Source organism: Pongo abelii, chromosome 20 (genome assembly GCF_028885655.2).
Source record: "Pongo abelii isolate AG06213 chromosome 20, NHGRI_mPonAbe1-v2.0_pri, whole genome shotgun sequence".
NCBI classification, from domain to species: domain Eukaryota; kingdom Metazoa; phylum Chordata; class Mammalia; order Primates; family Hominidae; genus Pongo; species Pongo abelii.
In genome coordinates this window covers 52887659-52910266 of record NC_072005.2, presented here as the reverse complement: position 1 = coordinate 52910266, position 22608 = coordinate 52887659, and the positions used below count along the sequence as shown (strand labels likewise).

General features: G+C 52.1%; 1 protein-coding gene across 1 annotated transcript; it reads left to right on the top strand.

Moving 5' to 3' along the window:
- The first annotated feature begins 8262 nt into the window (after window positions 1-8262).
- On the top strand, window positions 8263-22216 carry SLC1A5 (solute carrier family 1 member 5). Its single transcript, XM_002829451.6, has 8 exons — window positions 8263-9905; window positions 12790-12832; window positions 13209-13256; window positions 14614-14780; window positions 18269-18502; window positions 19709-19903; window positions 20005-20139; window positions 21368-22216. The coding sequence occupies exons 1-8, from the start codon at window positions 9337-9339 to the stop codon at window positions 21603-21605; spliced, it is 1629 nt and encodes a 542-aa protein (XP_002829497.3). The 5' UTR covers window positions 8263-9336; the 3' UTR covers window positions 21606-22216.
- The last annotated feature ends 392 nt before the right edge of the window (window positions 22217-22608 follow it).

Genomic DNA, 22608 nt, shown 5'->3' with positions numbered 1-22608 from the left:
CCCCCACCTTCAGTCCAATGGAGGTGGCAAACCGTGGTCTCCAGACTTTGACCACCCAGGGTGGCCAGGGCTGGGATTAGGAGTCCAGGGGCCTGGGGGAAGACTGGAGAGACACGTGACCCAGACTGGTGGACTCAGCAGATTCCTGAGTGGAAATGTGAAGATTCTGGAGAAATGAAGAGAAAAATGTGTGAGGAGTCCATGCGCGGTGGCTCACGCCTGTAATCCCAGCACTTTGGGAGGCTGAGGTGGGTGGATCAGGAGGTCAGGAGATCGAGACCGTCCTGGCTAACATGGTGAAACCCCGTCTCTACTAAAAGTACAAAAATAAAATTAGCCGGGCATGGTGGCAGGCGCCTGTAATCCCAGCTACTCAGGAGGCTGAGGCAGGAGAATCGCTTGAACTTGGCAGGCGGAGCTTGCAGTGAGCTGAGATCGCTCCACTGCACTCCAGCCGGGGTGACAGAGCGAGACTCCGTCTCAAAAAAACAAAATGTGTGAGGAAAGGAGTGACATGGTGAGACTCATGAACCACAGAAGGCTTGGCACACCAGTGTTTCTCAAGTAATTTTGAACTAGAGACACCTGATCCACAACAGGATGTATACATTTCAGGTATTTATTTTATGATTATTCATTTTATCTATTTGTTTATTTATTTATTTGAGACGGAGTCTCGTTCTGTTGCCCACACTAGAGTACAGTGGTGTGATCTCAGCTCACTGCAACCTCCACCTCATGGGTTCAAGTGATTCTCCTGCTTCAGCCTCCCGAGTAGCTGGGATTTCAGGGGCCTGCCACCACACCCGGCTAATTTTTGTATTCATAGTAGAAACGGGTTTCCCCATGTTAGCCAGGCTGGTCTCGAACTCTTGACCTCAAGTGATCTGCCAGCTTTGGCCTCCCAAAGTGCTGGGGTTACAGGTGTGAACCACTGTGCCCAGCATATTTATTTTATTTTTAGAGATGGGGTCTCGCTCTGTTGCCCAGGCTGGAATGCAGTGGTGGGATCACTGCAGCCTCCAATTTCTGAGCTCAAGGAATTTAATTTAGAGATGGGGACTTGCTGTGTTGCCCAGGCTGGTCTGAACTCCTAGGCTCAAGGGGTCTTCCCACCTCAGCCTCTCACTAGCAGGAACTTGGGTGCAAGCTACCACACCCTAGCTAGCATGTATATTTTACCTGGAATGCAGTATGTGTGCAAATATGTATATAAATTAAGCAAAAATTTCACAAAATAATAATCACTTTTACAATGCACTCTGATTGTGTGTGTGTGTGTGTGTGAAGGCTGAAGTTCAGTGGCACAATCATACCTCACTGCAACCTCGATCTCCTGGGCTCAGGTGATCCTCCTGCCCCTGCCTCCTGAGTAGGTAGGATTATAGGTGCATGCCACCACACCTATCAATTTTTTTAATGTTTTTGTAGACATGGGGTCTCACTACATTGCCCAGGCTAGAGTGCAGTGGCCCGATCATAGCTCATTGCAGCCTTGATCTCCTGGGTTCAAGCAATCCTCCTGCCTCAGCCTCCCAAGTAGCTAGGTTTTCTTGTCTTTTCAATCTTTCATGTTGAACCTATTGTTTTCTTTGGCCCTACTATACTCACTTCCTAGTGAATCTCCGACCAGTCCCATGAATTGACATACCCTCTATCCATGCATGGCTCCTGTGGTTGGCTGCCTAATAACCCTTGAAGATATCCCGGTCCCTAGAACCTGTGAATATTACTTTATATGGCAACAGAGACTTGGCAGATGTAAGTCAATAAAAGATCTTGAGATGGAGAGATGATCCTGGCCTAACTGGGTAGGCCCTAAATTAATCCCGAGTGCCCTTATAAGAGAGAGGCAGAGGGATATTTGACATAGAACAGAATGAAGGCGGTGGGATGATGGAAGCAGAGAGATTTGAAGATTCTATGCTGCTGGTTTTGAAGATGGAGGAAAAGGCCATGAGCCGAGGAACACAGATGACCTCGAGAAGCTGGAGAAGGCAAGGATGCAGATTCTCCTCTAGAGCCTCCTAACAGAGCGTGGTCCTGCTAACGCTTTGGTCTCAGCCCAGTGAAACCATTTCGAACTTCAATCTCTGGATTTTTTTTTTTTTTTTTTTTTAATGAGACAGGGTATCACTCTGTCACCCAAGCTGGAGTGCCATGACGTGATCTTGGCTCACTGCAGCCTCCACCTCCTGGGCTCAAACGATCCTCCTGCTTCAGCCTCCCAATTAGCTGGGACTACAGGCGTGAACCACAATGCCTGGCTAATTTTTGCATTTTTGTAGAGACAGAGTTTTGCTATGGCTGTCTATATGACTATTCCATGCCCAGGCTGGAATCCCTGGACTTTTAAGAGAATAAATCCATATAATTTTAAGCCTCCCACAACCCCCTGGGATATTTATTAAATGCAGATTCTAGCAGTCCAGGAATCTGATTTTTTTTTTTTTTTTTTTTTTTTTTTTTGAGACAGGATCTTGCTCTGTCACCTAGGCTGGAGTGCTGGAGTGCAGTGGCATGATCTTGACTCACTGCAACCTCTGCTTCCTGGGTTCAAGTAATTCTTCTGCTTCAGCCTCCCAAGTAGCTAGGATTATAGGTGTGCACCACCATGGCCCAACTGATTTTTGTATTTTTAGTAGAGATAGGGTTTCACCATATTGACCAGGCTGGTCTTGAACTCCTGACCTCAGGTGATCCACCTGCCTCTGCCTCCCAAAGTGCTGGGATTACAGGCATGAGGCGCTGTGCCTGGCCTACTTTTATTTTCTTATGTGAAAGGAAAATAAATCTTGGGTCTGTCCCCAGGATCACTAAGCCAAGGGAAAAGTTAAGCTGGGAACTATGTCAGACAAATCTGCCTCCCATTTTATCCCTAAATAAGATAGCTACACCTGTAATCCCAGCACTTTGGGAGGCCGAGGTGGGCGGATCACAAGGTCAAGAGATGGAGACCATCATGGCCAACATGGTGAAACCCCGTCTCTACTAAAAATACAAAAAATTAGCCGGGCATAGTGGCGGGCGCCTGTAGTCCCAGCTACTCAGGAGGCTGAGGCAGGAGAATGGCGTGAACCCGGGAGGCGGAGCTTGCAGTGAGCCGAGATTGCGCCACTGCACTCCAGCCTGGGAGACAGAGCCAGACTCTGTCTCAAAAAAGAAAAAAAAAAATAAGATAGCTACAAAGATTAAAAAAAAAAAAAAAAAAAAGCTACGTATCTCCCTCACAATTTGCCCACAAGGAAATTCCTTGTGAGCCTCAAGATTTTTACCCTAAAACAGTTTTGTTTCACCCTGGCCATGTAAACTGATAGCTCGTCTTCACAGGTGGAAAGTCATCCCTCTGCTCACAAAAGACTAACGCATATCTGATTGCTTCCTCTGCCCTATTGTTTTTATTTATTTATTTATTTATTTATTTATTTTTATTTTTATTTTTTTTTGAGATGGAGTCGCGCTCTGTCACCCAGGCTGGAGTGCAGTGGCGCGATCTCAGCTCACTGCAGGCTCTGCCTCCCGGGTTCACGCCATTCTCCTGCCTCAGCCTCCCGAGTAGCTGGAACTACAGACACCCGCCACCACACCCAGCTAATTTTTTGTATTTTTAGTAGAGACGGGGTTTCACCGCGTTAGCCAGGATGGTCTTGATCTCCTGGCCTCGTGATCCACCCTCCTCGGCCTCCCAAAGTGCTGGGATTACAGGCATGAGCCACCGCATCCGGCCCCTACAAAAAAATTTAAGAAATTAGCCAGGCATGTTTGCATGTGCCTATAGTCCTAGCTACTCAGGAGGCTGAAGCAGGAGGATAGCCTGAACCCAGGAGTTTGAGGCTGCAGTGAGCTATGATTGCGCTACTGAACTCCTGGCTGGGCAAGAGAGCAAAACTGTTTCAAGAAAAGAAAAGAGAAAAAAGACAAGACAATACGAGACTTGTATACAAGAATGGCTTTGGAGCCATTTCCTAGGTGGCAAACTGAGGCCAGAAAGGGCCTCTCTGCTCTGTGGGATCCAGCCTCTTCCTGGTCTGTCACCCCCTTTCCTGGAGCCACAGGCCTTTTTTTTTTCCAATGATGAAATCAGAATCTGAGTAGGAGGTTTGGCTTAGGGGGAGGAAAGCCGGCTGAGACCAGCTGGTATATTTTCCTCTCTAAGGAGGGGGAGGGCAGGGGGTGAGGCGCTCCAGGCAACATCATCCAAACCCTCAAACTATGCCCTCTTGGCTTGGACCCACCCCACATTCCCGAAGGGTCTAGGATTCGGGGTGTCCTGAGTCCTGGAGCCTCCTCCCTCCAACTTCCCCCTGTCTGGCACCTCTAGCCCTAGAGTGGGTGGGCAGTGACTAGGCTGAGCCTGGCCTGTGCTCAAGTTGCCCAACTGGCCTGGGCCACTTCTCCAAACCCTGGGGCGCTGATTACCTGGAGGGCTGCCAGAGCTTCCACACCGCAGCCCAGCCTGGTCACAAGCTGCTGGGTCCCTCAGGGGCCTCTCAGGCCTCCCTTTGCCCAGTGGTCTCTGGGTCCTCAGGAGAAAAGCTCCCAGCTTGTGAATCTGTGCCCCGGGTATGCACTGGAAGGGATCTCTTTTCTTTTCTCTTTTCTTTTATTTTTCGGAGATGGGGTCTCACTCTGTCTCCCACACTGGAGTGCAGTGGCGCGATCTCAGCTCACTGCAACCTCCACCTCCTAGGCTCAGGCGATCTTCTCACTTCACCCTCCAGAATAGCTGGGACCACGGGCCTGCGTCACCACGCCCGGCTAATTTTTGTATTTTTGGGGGTAGAGACGGGGTTTTGTCATGTTGCCCAGTCTGGTCTCGAACTCCTGGACTTAAACTATCCACCTGTCTTGACCTCCCAAAGTGGTGGGATTACAGGTGTGAGCTACCGCACTCAGCCTAGAAGAAATCTTTCTTTCTTTTCCTTTCTTTATAATCTTTATCTGCAAAAGGTCGTCATAACTTAAAATACCATGGGGTTGTGATTTGCTGGGCACCAACCAAAGCACTCCATACATATGAACTCTGCTCACCCCTCCATGATCTCCAAGGCAGAAGCTAAGTGATCCCCACTGCATAGCCCAGCAAACTGAGACAGGAGAGTTGAATGATTTGCCCAAGATCTTTCAGCTGCTAAGTGAGATACAAGGTCAAGATGACAGATTTCAGGGTCCCGGCACCGAACTGCAAAGCCACAGCTTTCCTTCCTGAAAGCAAATCCTTTTAGCAGTTTCTGCAAATTCTTGAATAGTCAATGCATTTAAAAGAGATGCTGGGGGGAGGGGGGAGGGATAGCATTGGGAGATATATCTAATGCTAGATGACGAGTTAGTGGGTGCAGCGCACCAGCATGGCACATGTATACATATGTAACTTACCTGCACATTGCGCACATGTACCATAAAACCTAAGGTATAATAATAATTAAAAAAAAAAAAAAAAAAGAGATGCTGTTCGCTGGGCGCGGTCGCTCACACCTGTAATCCCAGCACTTTGGGAGGCTGAGGCGGGTGGATCACCTGAGGTCAGGAGTTTGTGACCAGCCTGACCAACATGGTGAAACCCCATCTCTACTAAAAATACAAAAAAAATTAGCTGGGCTTGGTGGCGGGTGCCTGTAATCCCAGCTACTCTTTTTTTTTTTTTTTTTTTTTGAGACGAAGTCTCGCTCTGTCGCCTAGGATGGAGTGCAGAGGTGTGATCTCTGGTCACTGCAAGCTCCGCCTCTGGGCTTCAAGTGATTCTCCTGCCTCAGCCTCTTGAGTAGCTGGGACTACAGGTGCCTGCCACCACGCCTGGCTAATTTTTTGTATTTTTAGTAGAGATGGGGTTTCACTATGTTGGCCAGGCTGGTCTCGATCTCATGACCTCGTGATCTGCCTGCCTCGGCTTCCCAAAGTGCTGGGATTACAGGCGTGAGCCACCGCGCCCAGCCCCATCCCAGCTACTCTTGAGGCTGAGGCAGGAAAATCACTTGAACCCAGGAGGTGGAGGTTGCAGTGAGGCGAGATTGTGCCATTGGACTCCAGCCTTGGCGACAGAGTGAGACTCAGTCTCAAAAAAATAAATAAATAGAAATAAAAAATTTGCTGGGTGCAGTGGCTCACGCCTGTATTCCCAGCACTTTGGGAGGCTGAGGTGGGCAGATCACAAGGTCAGGAGATCGAGACCATCCTGGCCAACATGGTGAAACCCCATCTCTACTAAAAATACAAAAATTAGCCAGATGTGGTGGTGCACGCCTGTAGTCCCAGCTACTTGGGAGGCTGAGGCAGGAGAATCCCTTGAACCTGGGAGGTGGAGGTTGCAGTGAGCTGAGATCACGCCATTGCTCTCCAGCGTGGGTGACAGGGCGAGACTCTGTCTCAAAAATAAATAAATAAATAAATAAAATAAAATAAAAATTAAAAATTAAAAAAATTAAAAAATAAAACAGATGCTATGTTCATTTGCTTTTCCCCATTCTGTACACACTTTCTTGCACCTTGCTTTTCCCCTCTCTATTTTTTTTTTCTTTTTTTTGAGACAAGGTGTCCCTCTGTCGCCCAGGCTGGAGTGCAGTGGTGCGATCTCTGCTCACTGCAGCCTCAACCTCCCAGTCTCAAGTGATCTTCCCACCTCATCCTCCTGAGTAGCTGGGACCACAGACGTGCATCACCACGCCCGGTTAATTTTTGTATTCTTTCGTAGAGATGAGCTTTCGAAATGTTGCCCAGGCTGGTCTCAAACTCTTTTTTTTTTTTTTTGAGATGGAGCCTCACTGTGTCGTCCAGGCTGGAGTGCAGTGGTGCGATACCGCCCTCTGGGTTCAAGCGATTCTCCTGCCTCAGCCTCCCAAGTAGCTGGGACTACAGCCGCCCGCCACCATGCCCAACTAATTTTTGTATTTTTAGTAGAGACAGGGTTTCACCATATTGGCCAGGATGGTCTCCATCTCCTGACCTCATGATCTGCCCACTTTGGCCTCCCAAAGTGCTGGGATTACAGGCATGAGCCACCATGCCTGGCCTATTTTCATGTTTTTAAAGACAAGGTCTCACTATGTGGCCCCGGATGGAGTCTAGTGGCTAATCGTGGGCACGATCATAGCTCACTGCAGCCTGGAACTCCTAGCCTCAAGGGATCCTCCTGCTTTAGCCTTCCAAATACCTGGGACTACAGGTGCATGCCACTGCATCCAGCTTGTTCTTCAGTAATAATAAGAATAACAGCAATCGTAGCAGTAGTATTTGACTTTCTTCTGAAGGGCATTTTTGTTAGAAACAAAAGAAGAGAGAAAGAACAAAAAATTTTAAAGCACAAATAAATACCTTTTTTTTTTTTTTTTTGAGGTGGAGTCTTGCTCTATCACCCAGGCTGGAGTGCAGTGGTGAGATCTCGGCTCTTCGCAACCTCTGCCTCTTGGATTCAAGCAATTCTTCTGCCTCAGCCTCCGGAGTAGTTGGGATTACAGGCATGTGCTGCCACACCCAGCTAATTTTTGCATTTTCAGTAGAGACAGGGTTTTGCCATGTTGGCCAGGCTCGTCTGGAACTCCTGACCTCAAGTGATCCACCTGCTTCACCTCCCAAAGTGGTGGGATAACAGGCGTGAGCCACTGCGCCCGGCCGTATTATCTCATTTGAACCCTTGCAACACTCAAGGTGGTATGACTTATTATTATTCCCATTTACACATATGAAGACTGAACCTCATAGAGGTTGTAAATTACCTGAGGCCTCACAGCTGCTGTAGGAGGAAGCTTCTGACATTACCACTACAATCTTAGAGCAAGTGTGAAAGCCTGAAATGTCACAGAACAGGCTAGAGATGGGAAAGGAATGAGGATTTAAACACTGTCAGGTGGAGTAAGGAATCATGATTCATTGTTAACCTCCCAAACGGCCACTAACAGAGAATTCGGGGAGGCAGCAGAGTGGGTGCGGTTAGGGGCTTGGGAGGTGGGCATGCACGTGTCATCCTCTCTAGGTGTGGCCTCAAGGTGAATGACTTCCTCTGCCTCTGGGGTTCAAGCGATTCTCCTGCCTCAGGCTTCCAGTAGCTGGGATTACAGGCACGTGCCACCACACCGGGTAATTTTTGTATTTTTAGTAGAGACGGGTTTCACCATGTTGGCCAGGCTGGTCTCGACCTCCTGACCTCAAGTGATCCGCCCGCTTCACCTCCCAAAGTGGTGGGATTACAGGCGTGAGCCACGGCTCCCTAAATAAATACATCAATTTTATTTAAATCTTACAGCAATCATATGAGACAAAAGCTTTTATCATCTGCACTTTATATTCGAGGAATGAAAGTTCTCAGAGGCAACTAAAGACCAAACTCAGGGCTGAGGAGTTCCAAAGCTGAGTTGAGTTGCAAATGAATCACCCGAGGACCACCGGAGCTTTCTAGCGACCCTGGCACCAGGGAACGAACCCCTGTGGTTTAAGGGCTCCAACCCACAACCCAATTCCTTTGGCGGGAAACAGCACCCTCCCAAGGCCCCGCCCCTTCCTGGCCCCGCCCCGTCGTCTCTGGGCCCGGCTCCTGGAGATGGGCATTATTATTCGGCCTTCTGTGGGGGACCTGGTCCATCTCGGGTATCAGCCCCGCCCCTACTCGCCCAGTCTCCGAACGCTCTGCAGCCAATCGGCACCCGCAGGTCGGTCCCCGCCTTCTCAAGCCCCGCCCCCTACCCTTATCCCCGGCAGCTTCCGCTAAACGGGCTCAGAGCCACGCGGCACGCCCGGGAGGCTTTCTCTTGGTTGGTAACCGCTACTCCCGGACACCAGACCACCGCCTTCCGTACACAGGGGCCCGCATCCCACCCTCCCGGACCTAAGAGCCTGGGTCCCCTGGTCCCGGAGCTCCGCTTCCCGGCCCCCCGATTCTGGCACCCCAGCTCTCAGTGTCCAAGACCAAGGCACCCGGGGTCCCCGCCTCCCGGATCCAGGCGTCCGGGATCTGCGCCACCAGAACCTAGCCTTCTGCAGACCTCCGCCATCTGGGGGCACTCAACCTCCTGGAGCCAAGGGCCCCACGTCCCACCCAGAGAAACTCTTGTATTCCCAGCTCCTAGGGCCAAGGAACCCAGGCGCTCCGAACTCCCAGCTTTCGGACATCTGGCACACGGGGCAGAGCAGAGAAGCCTCAGCGCCCAGCCTGGGGAATTTAAACACTCCAGCTTCCAAGAGCCAAGGAACTTCAGTGCCGTGAACTCACAACTCTAAGGAGCCCTCCAAAGTTCCAGTCTCCAGGTGCTGTTACTCAACTCAGTCCTAGGAACGTCGGGTCCTGGGAAGGAGCCCAAGCGCTCCCAGCCAGCTTCCAGGCGCTAAGAAACCCCGGTGCTTCCCATCATGGTGGCCGATCCTCCTCGTGGAGACTCCAAGGGGCTCGCAGCGGCGGAGCCCACCGCCAACGGGGACCTGGCGCTGGCCTCCATCGAGAACCAAGGCGCGGCAGCAGGCGGCTACTGCGGTTCCCGGGACCAGGTGCGCCGCTGCCTTCGAGCCAACCTGCTTGTGCTGCTGACAGTGGTGGCCGTGGTGGCCGGCGTGGCGCTGGGACTGGGGGTGTCGGGAGCCGGGGGTGCGCTGGCGTTGGGCCCGGAGCGCTTGAGCGCCTTCGTCTTCCCGGGCGAGCTGCTCCTGCGTCTGCTGCGGATGATCATCTTGCCGCTGGTGGTGTGCAGCTTGATCGGCGGCGCCGCCAGCCTGGACCCCGGCGCGCTCGGCCGCCTGGGCGCCTGGGCGCTGCTCTTTTTCCTGGTCACCACGCTGCTGGCGTCGGCGCTCGGAGTGGGCTTGGCTCTGGCGCTGCAGCCGGGCGCCGCCTCCGCCGCCATCAACGCCTCGGTGGGAGCCGCGGGCAGTGCCGAAAATGCCCCCAGCAAGGAGGTGCTCGATTCGTTTCTGGATCTTGCGAGGTCAGATCCCGCTTCCCTGGGAGGTGGGGAAGAGTGTTAGGGATGGCGGGAGTGGCCACGTGGACAGGACCGGGCTTTGGGGCCCCTGGAGCAGAGACTTCCCTCTAGAGTCTTAGGAAAACTCGACAGGATATTGAGGGGAGCTCCAGCCCTCGGGAATGTGAGTCTAGTCTCCTGGGGAAGGGGGTTTCTAAATTTGGGGGCCTGGGTACATAAGTGGGGTCTTATAGAGGGAGAAAAAAGTGATTTGGGGAGACATAGGAGGGTCTGCCTAGGGGAGAAAGACACTGAGGGGAGGGGACCCCAGGAGGAACTTTCGCGGGGGGAATCTTTGCGTGGTCAAGGGCCCCAAGATGGGGCTTCTAGATATAATATGGGGCCAGAGTCGGAGAGTTTGGGTTCCCTGGGTAAGGATCTGAGATCTGAGTAACTCCCACCAGGCCCTCTTCCCAGCCCTGGGGCACCCCCACACCACGTGTCACTCGGACATAACTAGGCTCTGTTTTCGGCCTCCGCTTCCCGCCCATTTCAGCTGGGGTCTGGCCGCTTCCCCTTTATCTTTTAGATCAGCCCTGCCACCCCTGCCTTTCCCTCCCGTTTCGTCCTCTGTCTGGGCCACCCCCTAGCAGGCAGCCCAGAAGAGGACCAGTTAGAAAAGGGAGCAGATTCTTTTCCTTCCCCTGGCCTCTGCCCCGCGCCCCAAGAATGGCCTCCCCCACTTTGAGGAGGGCAGGGGGGCAGAGGCCCCCATGCGCTTGCCTTTAGGGCTTGCTGATTCAGTGTCTCCAGGTTGGGGACTTCCTGGAAGTTGGGGGAAGGAAATGATGCGTCACGGAACAGGGTTCCCCAGCCTCTGGGGCGTCAGTGCAGGCTGAGATGCGAGACTGGGGCAGGCTTGGTGTCCTGAGTTGAAGCCTGGGAGCACCTTCTGGCGGGAGGAGATTAGCTGGGTCCTGGCCCAGCCTGGGCCTGGGTGGTACAGGAGGACCTTCAGGCAGGCACACCCACTCCGAGGCTGTTTATGAGCACAGGCCTCCCCTGCGTGCCAAAACAGCTGTAGCTCACACTTGGCCGACCACACAGGCTTATAACCAAATGACACACAGCTGGACACAGGCACGCAGACACTCAGCTGAGGCTGTAACATCTCGACAAACACATGGCCAGATACCAGCGGTCATACACATGCTCACTGTGTACTAAGACCCCTGTAGCACAGCCGTTCAGTGATGCCACCAGCCACGCCAACATCTAAACACAGGCTCAAGAGCACACAATACACACTCACATACACACCTATGTGGTCACACACCAATAAACTCATGATTTTTTTTTTTTTTTTTTTTTTTGAGACAGTCTGTTGCTCAGGCTGGAGTGCAGTGTCGCGATCTTGGCTCATTGCAACCTCTGCCTCCTGGGTTTAAGTGATTCTCGTGCCTCAGCCTTCCAAGTAGCTGGGATTAAAGGGTTGTGCCACCACGCCTGGATAATTTTTGTGTTTTTAGTAGAGATGTGGTTTCGCCATGTTGGCCAGGCTGGTCTTGAACCCCTGACCTCAAGTAATCTGCCCACCTCAGCCTCCCAAAGGGCTGGAATTACTGGCGTGAGCCACCGCACCTGGCCAAACTCATTCCTCTACCATGACGTTATTTTACTGTACTGTGACGCGTGGCTGGCCATCCATGGACACTGTCCCATACTGCTGAACCTTAACCTGCACCCAAACCGTTAACATTTGACAGATTGTATATGGACACATGGCATTGTATATGGACACATGGCGTTGGCTGTACACCGGTCATTGGTGAGAGGGAGCATGTGGAGTGGTTGGGGCTATGGAGCCAGCTGGCTGGGTTCAAATCCCAGCTCTGCCTTTCCCAGCTGGGCAATTTTCTTTACCCTTCTGGGCCTCAGCTTCCTTTTCTATAAAATGGGGTAATAGTGCTTATCCCCAAGGCTGTCGTGAGGGTGAAATGGGTTAATTTATGTAAAGCACAGGCCAAAATGCCTGCCTGCCACATGGTAGGTGCTGCAGATGGCTTAGCTGCTGTATATATATATTTTTTGAGAGAGTCTCACTCAGTCCCAGGCTGGAATGCAGTGGCGTGATCTTGGCTCACTGCAGCCTCAACCTCCTCGGGCTCAAGTGATCCTCCCACCTCAGCCTCCAGAGTAGCTGGAACTACAGGCACACGCCACCATGCCTGGCTAATTTTTGTATTTTTTGTAGAGACACGATTTCGTTATGTTGCCCAGGCTGGTCTTCAACTCCTGGCTCAAGCGATCAGTCTGCTTTGGCCTCCCAAAGTGCTGGGATTCCAGGCAAGAGCCACGGCGCCTTGGCCTTAGCTACTATTTTCATCTCAAGGCAGACACTGTCACACAAGAGTAAGAGTAGCCTTGTAAACACAGATGCATATTCATGAGATATGAAGCCGTCCCTTGTCTCCCTCCCCGCCACTGCCTCCCAACACACCCAGATCCTCCCCCATATTCTCAGAGCCGCAGGCAGGCCCTCCAGGAGGAAGTGGCTGATGCAAGCCGTCCAGGGTATTAAGTTTGCTGCATGGGGTGGAGCTGAGGCCCGGGGTGACCTGCCTTGGCCTGCCGTGGGAGGCCAGCATTCCTCACCCTGAACCCACAATGCCTCAGGGCTAGCACGCCAGCCTCTTGGGGCTGAAGGAGGCTGACTCCCCACGTCCTGCAAATGGGTGCAAGCCTAGTTCCAACCCTGCCGGGCTGAGGCATAAGTAGGGGCTGCGTTTGGGTGCAGACGGGGCCCCAAAGCTTCCACTCACTGCCTTAAAACGCCAACCCAGCCTCTCAGACAATGCTGCCCTCCCACTATGTTATCTAATAACCCTCTGTGCATCTGTCTCTGCAGAAATATCTTCCCTTCCAACCTGGTGTCAGCAGCCTTTCGCTCAGTGAGTCCTCATGAGGGGGTGTCCTGAGGGGATGGGGGTGGACAGGGAGGGATGCCAGCCAGGGGGAGCCCTTGCTACCTGATTTTGGTTAGTGCCTGGAAAAATGCATGTCAATGAGAATACAGGCTCAGAGCCTCCTGTGAGTTTTAATTCTAGCTGTGTGACTCTGGGCAAATGTGTTTACCTCTCTGAGCCTCGGTTTTCCACCTCTGGAAAATGGGGGTATTGATCATCTTGCCTCATGGGGTTGCCAGCAGATGAAATGAGATCACATTGAAAGGATGTGGAAGGGCAGGCTTTGGGCACTGTTAACTTGGCATGGTGTTGGGAGGCCCTGGTAACGATGGACACTGACTCTTCCCAACCCTACCTACAGTACTCTACCACCTATGAAGAGAGGAATATCACCGGAACCAGGGTGAAGGTGAGAGCAGTGGGAGGCAGTGGGGGCTCTACCTCTTTGCCCATTGCTGTAATTTTTTGGTTTTATTTCTGCCTCAGTCTTTGCTGTGGAATTTGATTGACACTGCAGTCCTTCCCCAATTTCTGTCTTTTCTGCCTTCTGGATAGGTCTCTACTTTGTCCCCTCTTTTCCCACCCCAGGCGTCCAGGCTCTTCCTTTCTCCCTTTATCCCTCACCCCCCAACCCCATTCCATGCTGCACTCTCCCTGCCTCCTTCCATCCACCCTCAACCTGCTCAAACTGGCAGCCAGCCAGAGGTTTTTGTTGTTGTTTTTCTGACACAGGATCTCTCTCCATCATTCAGGCTGGAGTACGGTGGCACGATCACAGCTCACTGCAGTCTCGACCTCCTGGGCTCAAGTGATCCTTCTCACCTCAGCCTTCCCAGTAGCTGCGACTATAACACACCTGGCTAATTTCCATATCTTTTATAGAGACTGAGTTTTGCCATGTTGCCCAGGCTGGTCTTGCACTCTTGGGCTCAAGTGATCTGCCCACCTTGGCCGCCTCGCAAAGTGCTGGGATTACAGGCATGTGCCACCATGCCCGGCTAATTTTGTATTTTTAGTAGAGATGGGGTTTCTCCATGTTGGTCAGGGTGGTCTCGAACTCCCCACCTCAGGTGATCCACCCACCTCAGCCTCCCAAAGTACTGTGATTACAAGTGTGAGCCACCGTGCTCCGCCCGAGGATCTTTTCAAAACACAAATGTGACCGTATCTCTGCAATACCCAGAGCCCTGCCATGTGCCTCAGTGCCTTCAGGAGAAAGTCCAGTCTCCTTGCTACAGTCTATGACCAAGGGGTCCCTGTGAGGTCAAACCCCTGCCAGCCCGCCTGGCTGCCCATCCTTAACTAGTGACCCTGCCCAGATCATTCTACTCTAGCCACAGTAGATTATGGTTCTTCTTTGAATGCCCAAGTTGCACTCATTTCTAGGCTGTTGCACATTCTGCTTCCTCTCTGTAGATCCTTCTACCATCCTTCTTTACCTGGTTCACTCCTCTTGTCCTCCAGGTCTCAGCTCAGATGCTCCTTCCTCCAGGAAGTCCCCCCTGACTGCCCCCTACTCCCCAAGCTGGCACTGCCCTCTCTTGGTTCCCACACTCCCCTGGGCTCCCTTATTCCAGCCCCACCTACTCTGGGCCATCCCTGATGACTAATATATTTCCCCTGGACCTGGACTGGGAGCCTTGGGAGGAAGGGGTCCGAGGGCTGCCTTGTCTCTGCTGGGTCCCAGTGGTGCCAAGGACAGGCCCTCAGTGACTGTGCAGGTAGACTGAGTGTCCCTTCCACCCCGATCTGTTCCTTGCCCACAGGTGCCTGTGGGGCAGGAGGTGGAGGGCATGAACATCCTGGGCTTGGTAGTGTTTGCCATCGTCTTTGGTGTGGCTCTGCGGAAGCTGGGGCCTGAAGGGGAGCTGCTTATCCGCTTCTTCAACTCCTTCAATGAGGCCACCATGGTTCTGGTCTCCTGGATCATGTGGTAGGTGGTGGGAGAGGAGGCTGGGGGTGGGTGGGGTTGGAGGGTCGGTCTGCTGCCAGAGGCAGGTGCGGGGCATTCTGTTTGGGATGGGGCACCCTCTATTCACTCTTTGGAGCCAGATGACCTGCATTTAAATCCAGCATTGACCATTCCCTGTCTATGTGATTTTAGGCAAGTGATTTTCCCTCTCTGCTTTAGTTTCCTCATCTATAAAATGGGAACGGCACTTTGGGAGGCTGAGATGGGTGGATCACTTGAGGTCAGGAGTTCAAAACCAGCCTGGCCAACATGGTGAAACCCCGTCTCTACTAAAAATACAAAAAAATTAGCCAGGCGTGGGGACACCCACCTGTAATCCCAGTTACTTGGGAGCCTGAGGTATGAGAATCACTTAAGCCTGGGAGGTGGAAGTTGCAGTGAGCGGAGATCATGCCACTGCCTGGGCGACAGAGGAAAACTCTGTCTCAAGAAGAAAAAAAAGAAAGTTAATACGGTACACGGAAGGTCTTAGGACAGTGCCCAGCTTATTGCGTGCCTACAGTAAATCCTAATAGCTAATATTTATTGGGCATTTTGCTTGTATAACTTCTGGATACTTCCCACTGGCCAGAACTTGGGTATCTAGCTTCCCCTCTCTGCACAAGTGGCTGAGAAAATATGCCTTTCTTCTGTGACTTACAAGAAGGGACTGGGGAGATTAGTAGTCAGCGATGATTGATGGGCGACCGATGATCCAGTAGTCCAGGGAAGTGATGTTGGGAGGCTTTTATTTTATTTTATTTTATTTTTTTGAGATGGAGTTTCATTCTTGTTGCCCAGGCTGGAGTGCAATAACGCGATCTCGGCTCACCGCAAACTCCACCTCCCAGGTTCAAGCGATTCTCCTGCCTCAGCCTCCCGAGTAGCTGAGATTACAGGCATGCGCCACCATGCCCGGCTAATTTTGTATTTTTAGTAGAGACGGGGTTTCTCCATGTTGGTCAGGCTGGTCTTGAACTCCCGACCTCAGATGATCTGCTCACCTCAGCCTCCCGAAGTGCTGGGCTTACAGGCGTGAGCCACTGCACCCGGCCTTGGGAGTCCTCTTGGCTTGGCGCCATCCCTGGGCTCTTCACAGCAGGAGAGGGTGATGATAACCCCACCTGAAGTTTATAGATCACTTATTGTCTGTAAAAAGCTTTAGCTCCTTTCGACTGGCATCTCACTGCATCCTCCCAGCATTCCTGTGAGGAGTCTGTTGGGTGTTGTGTAATCCGCAATCTGACTCATAGGACCTCCCTCCAGGGGTTGTTGGGAAGATTCAACATCATGTTCAAGGGCAGAGCACATCGAAAATGCTTCATACCTGGGAGTTGTTATTAAGACCCAGGCCATGGCCTTTCTAAAATTTGTATTTATTTAATTAATTTATTTATTTAGAGACGGAGTCTTGCTCTGTCGCTCAGGCTGGAGGTGCAGTGGCACAGTCTCGGCTCACTGCAACGTCTGCCTCCCATGTTCAAGTGATTCTCCTGCCTCAGCCTCCGGAGCAGCTGGGACCACAGGCATTCACCATCACACCCAGCTAATTTTTGTATTTTTAGTAGAGACAGCGTTTTGCCACGTTGGCCAGGCTGGTCTCAAACTCCTGACCTCAAGCGATCCGCCTTCTTTGGCCTCCCAAAGTGCTGGGATTACAGGCGTGAGCCACCGCTCCTGGCCTTCAAATTTTTATTTTAAAAATGTGTTTTTTGGTTGGTTTTGGTACCTCACACCTGTAATCCCAGCACTTTGGGAGGCTGAGGTGGGAGGATTGCTTGAGGCCAGCAGTTAGAGACTAGCCTGGCCAACATGGCAAAACACCCTCTCTACAAAAAAATACAAATATTAGCTAGGAATGGTGGTGTACACCTTTAATCCTAGCTACTACTCGGGAGGCTGAGGCATGAAAATTGCTTGAACCTGGGAGGCAAAGGTTGCAGTGAGCCAAGATTGCACCACTAGACTCCAGCCTGGGCAACAGAACGAGACTGTCTAAATAATAATAGTAATTTAAAAAAACGTTTTTTTGAGCTAGGATCTTGCTCTGTCACCTAGGTTGGAGTGCAGTGTGGCATGATCACAGCTCACTGCAGCCCTGACCTCCTGGGTTCAGGTGATCCTCCCACCTCAGCCTCCTAAGTGGCTGGGACTACAGACCCCAGCCACGAAGCCTAGCTAATTTTTGTTGTTGTTGTTGAAGAAACTGGGTGGCTGGGCGCGGTGGCTCATGCCTATAATCCCAGCACTTTGGGAGGCTGAGGCGGGCAGATCACGAGGTCAGGAGATCGAGACCATCCTGGCTAACACGGAAAATCCATGTCTCTACTAAAAATACAAAATATTAGCTGGGCGTGGTAGCACGCGCCTATAGTCCCAGCTACTTGGGAGGCTGAGGCAGGAGAATCGCTTGAACCCGGGAGGTGGACGGTGCAGTGAGCCGAGATAATGCCACTGCACTTTAGCGTGGGTGACAGAGAGAGACTCTGTCTCAAAAAAAAAAAAAAAAAAAAAAGAGAGAGAGAGACATGTTGCCCAGGCTGGTCTTGAACTCCTGGGCTCAATCGATCTGTCTGCCTCCACCTCACTACATACTGGGATTACAGGCATGAGCCACCGTGCCTGGCCTATTTTTATTTTTTGTAAAATAAAGACACTGGGTCTTGCTGTGTTGCCCAAGTTGATCTCGAGAACTCCTGGCCTCAAGTAATCCTCCTGCTTTCGCCTCCTAAAGTGCTGGGATTATAGGCATGAGCCACTGTGCCTGGCCTCTTTATCTTTCATCATCTGCAGAGAGCATATTGGCTCAAGTCATGATAGCTGCCATAGCAAACCAACCCAGGAAGTGTGAATGGCGCACACTGATGGACATTTCTTTCTGGCTCACATGTGAAGTCCAAATCTGGTGACTGCTTCATGTGGTGATGGAAGCACTGAGACTTTTTTTTTTTTTTTGAGATGGAGTTTCACTCTTGTTGCCCAGGCTGGAGTGCAATGGCATGATCTCGGCTCACAGCAACCTCTGCCTCCCTGGTTCAAGCAATTCTCCTGCCTGAGCCTCCCGAGTAGCTGGGATTACAGGCATGCGCCACCACACCTGGCTAATTTTGTATTTTTAGTAGAGACGGGGTTTCTCCATGTTGGTCAGGCTGGTCTTGAACTCGTGACCTCAGGTGATCCGCCCGCCTCAGCCTCCCAAAGTGCTGGGATTACAGGCATGAGCCACCGCGCCTGGCCTGCATGGAGACTTTTATCTCCCGGCTGCTCTACCTTTGAGGGGAAAGAGAGCATGAGGTTGGCACGGGGCTTCAGGGGCCGGGCCTGGGAGTGGCGCTCATGCTGAAGCACACATTGCTGGGGCTTCTCCTGACCTCAGGAAGGCTGGAAGATGTGGGCAGGGTGCTGAGCCTCACGCCTGGCCACTGGGCCCGTGGAAGAGGCAACAAGCTGTCTCCTGTGTTACTGATCAGGTACGCCCCTGTGGGCATCATGTTCCTGGTGGCCGGCAAGATCGTGGAGATGGAGGACGTGGGTTTACTCTTTGCCCGCCTTGGCAAGTACATTCTGTGCTGCCTGCTGGGCCACGCCATCCACGGGCTCCTGGTACTGCCCCTCATCTACTTCCTCTTCACCCGCAAAAACCCCTACCGCTTCCTGTGGGGCATCGTGACACCGCTGGCCACTGCCTTTGGGACCTCTTCCAGGTACGGCCTTGGGGTGGGCTAGGGTGGGATGTTTAATCCGCTAAGCAGCATGGAGTGGATGAAATTTTCTCTGCCCAGGACATTGTATCTGGGTACAGGGGCCATACTTCAGGAGATTTTCATAAGGTCCTGGATTTATCCCCGCCCTTAAAAAGATAGGAAATGATTGCCCTAGAGATTTATTTCCCACTTTCTTACACTGCCTCCCCATGGCCCTGGAGGCACTCTTTTTTTTGTTTTAAACAATGGGGTCTCGCTCTGCTGCCCAGGCTGGAGTGTAGTAGTGTGATCTCAGCTCACTGCAACCTCTGCCTCCTGAGTTCAAGTGATTCTCTGCCTCAGCCTCCCGAGTAGCTGGGACTACAAGTGTCCACCACCATACCCAGCTAATTTTTGTGTTTTTAGTAGAGACGGAGTTTCGCCATGTTGGCCAGGCTGGTCTCAAACTCCTGGCCTCAAGTGATCCGCCCACCTCGGCCTCTAAAAGTGCTGGGATTACAGGTGTGAGCCGCCATGCCCGGCCCCTGGGGGGCTCTTAAGTTCTGCTCTGATTCAACCTCAGAACTCCTTCCACCGTCTCTCCTGGGCATTTCATTAGTCCCTGCTGACCCCGTCCCCTTCCAAGACAATAGTAATTCTTGGTGTATTATTGGTGAGAGTCAGCAGGACCCAGACATTAGAATTTAGGTGTGAATTGTGTGGGTATTTTGGGAGGTAGTAGTCTATACTCTCCCAGGGGTTCCACGACTCATAGATTTTGTAATCCTGGTATTGAGTTCCCTAGTGCTGCCTGCTTGTGGGAAAAGAGCTTAGATATAGCAAGTGAGGGCTGGGGGTGGAGTCTGGACATGGTAGGGGGGAAAGGGAGTCTAGGTTAGATGCAGGGGGCCTTGGGCCAAGGGACAGGCTGGGGAGGTGGTATGGGCAGGATCTGGTGGGCGGGGCTTTGGCTGGGCAGGTGATATGGGTGGGCGGGGCTTCAGCTGGGTGGGTGGTGCAGGTCAGACCTGCACCCAGACCAGTCTTTGGCTGGTTGGGTGACAGGGCTTTGCTTAGGCAGGCTCTGGTGGGGATCTACTAGGTGGGGTGGGTGGGGCTTTGGCCTGTTGGGGTGGGGTAGGCGGGGCCTCACCTGGGTTGGACCTGGAGGGTGGGCGGAGCCCTGGTCCGCAGGTTAACCTAACTCAGCTCCTCCATTCCTTGCAGTTCCGCCACGCTGCCGCTGATGATGAAGTGTGTGGAGGAGAATAATGGCGTGGCCAAGCACATCAGCCGTTTCATCCTGCCCATCGGCGCCACCGTCAACATGGACGGTGCCGCGCTCTTCCAGTGCGTGGCCGCAGTGTTCATTGCACAGCTCAGCCAGCAGTCCTTGGACTTCGTAAAGATCATCACCATCCTGTGAGTGTCAGGGGGCTGCGGATGGGACCCCCGGACCCCAGTTGACCCCCATCTTCTCCCACAAGAGAGGCATCTGCCTAACCTCCCACCTTCTCCCTCAGGGTCACGGCCACAGCGTCCAGCGTCGGGGCAGCGGGCATCCCTGCTGGAGGTGTCCTCACTCTGGCCATCATCCTCGAAGCAGTCAACCTCCCGGTCGACCATATCTCCTTGATCCTGGCTGTGGACTGGCTAGTGTGAGTGTGGGTCTGGAGACTGGGGCAGGGCCAGGGGTACCCCTGGGAAAGAGGATGAGTGAGTGAGAGTCCTTAGAGCCTCTGGACAGAAGAGGAAGAGAAGAAGGAAGGAATTCTGGAGAAAATGGGGGGAACCTTGAGCATTCCTGAGGCAAGGAATGGCATCTTTGTGGCTCTAAGAGGGATGTCAGAAAAGTAGGGCGTCTGTGTGGTGAATACAGCAGACTCTTCAGCCAGACTGCTCAGGTTCACATCCCAGCTCCAACATTCACTGTTATGACCTCGGGAAGTGCTTAATCTCCCTGCGTCTCAGTTTCTCCATCTGTAAAACGGGGAGAAGAGTCTCTCCCTAAGGATTAGATAACAGACACACCTCCCTTAGAGCAGCCCCCAGTAAGCAGTAATTGCTACATAATTATTTGCTATCATGATTAAGCTATTAAAAGTATAAAGATTGGAAAGCAGCCAGGCACGGTGGCTCATGCCTGTAATCCCAACATTTTGGGAGGCCCAGGCGGGTGGATTATTTGAGGTTGGGAGTTTGAGACCAGCCTGACCAACATGGTGAAACCCTGTCTCCACTAAAAATATAAAAAAATTAGCCGGGTATGGTGGTGTATGCCTGTCCTGTGATCTCAGCTACTCAGGAGGCTGAGGCAGGAGAATCGCTTGAACTTGGGAGGTGGAGGTTGCAGTGAGCCGAGATTGTGCCACTGCACTCCAGCCTGAGCGACAGGGTGAGATCCTGTCTCAAAAAAAAAAAAAATTTTCTGGAATTAATTATTGGCAATGTGGCAATGGTTGCACAAGTCTGAATATACTAAAAAATACCAAGATGGCACTTTTAAAAGGTTAATTTTATGATAGGTGAATTATAATTTTTTTTCAAGACACAGTCTCGCTCTGTCGCCCAGGCTGGAGTGTAGTGATGTGATCATGGTTGTGATCACTGCAGCCTCCACCTCCCAGGCTCAAGCGATCCTCCTGCCTCAGCCTCCTGAGTAGCTGAGACTATAGGTGTGCACTACCATGCCTGGCTAATTTTTTTTTTTTTTTTTTAATATATATAGAGACGGGATCTCACTATGTTGCCCAGGCTGACTCCAACTCTTAATTTTTACTTTTTAGATTCCAGGGGGAGAGAAGCAGGAGGCTTAGGCCTTGGCCCTTTCCTTCCCTCTTACCCTCTCCCCTCCCACTTACTTTGCTGTCATTTCTACCCCTTTAGCGACCGGTCCTGTACCGTCCTCAATGTAGAAGGTGACGCTCTGGGGGCAGGACTCCTCCAAAATTATGTGGACCGTACGGAGTCGAGAAGCACAGAGCCTGAGTTGATACAAGTGAAGAGTGAGCTGCCCCTGGATCCGCTGCCAGTCCCCACTGAGGAAGGAAACCCCCTCCTCAAACACTATCGGGGGCCCGCAGGGGATGCCACGGCCGCCTCTGAGAAGGAGTCAGTTATGTAAACTCCAGCAGGGACCTTCCCTGCCCTGCTGGGGGCGCTCATTGGACATTGGATTATGAGGACTGGATAAATGGATGAGCTAGGGCTCTGGGGGTCTGCCTGCACACTCTGGGGAGCCAGGGGCCCCAGCCCCCTCCTGGACAGGAGATCTGGGATGCCTGGCTGCTGGAGTACATGTGTTCACGAGGGTTACTCCTCAAAACCCCCAGTTCTCACTCATGTCCCCAACTCAAGGCTAGAAAACAGCAAGATGGAGAAATAATGTTCTGCTGCGTCCCCACCGTGACCTGCCTGGCCTCCCCTGTCTCGGGGAGCAGGTCACAGGTCACCATGGAGAATTCTAGCCCCCACTGGGGGGATGTTGCAACATCATGCTGATTATTTTGGCGGCTGTAGTTGTGGGGGGATGTGTGTGTGTGTGTGTGTGTGTGTGTGTGTGTGTGTTCTGTGACCTCCTGTCCCCATGGTATGTCCCACCCTGTTCCCAGATCCCCTATTCCCTCCACAATAACAGAAGCACTCCCAGGGACTCTGGGGCGAGGCTGAGGACAAATACCTGCTGTCACTCCAGAGGACTTTTTTTAGCAATAAAATTGAGTGTCAACTATTTAATCAGGTGTTCTTGAGAATTTGACTTAAAAGCACTGGCCACTACAATGACAGTATCTGCTCATGAAGAAACACCACTGGGCTGGGCGTGGGGGCTCACAGCTGTAATCCCAGCACTTTGAGATCGCTCCAGGCCAGGAGTTCAAGACAAGCCTGGGCAACATAGTGAGACGTCGTCTCTACAAAAAAATACAAAAATTAAGGCCAAGCACGGTGGCTCACGCCTGTAATCCCAGCACTTTGGGAGGCCGAGGCCTTGTGACTTTGATCACAAGGTCAGGAGTTCAAGACTAGCCTGGCCAAGATGGTGAAACCCTGTCTCTACTAAAAATACAAAAAGTAGCCGGATATGGTGGTGGGCGCCTGTAGTCCCAGCTACTCGGGAGGCTAAGGTA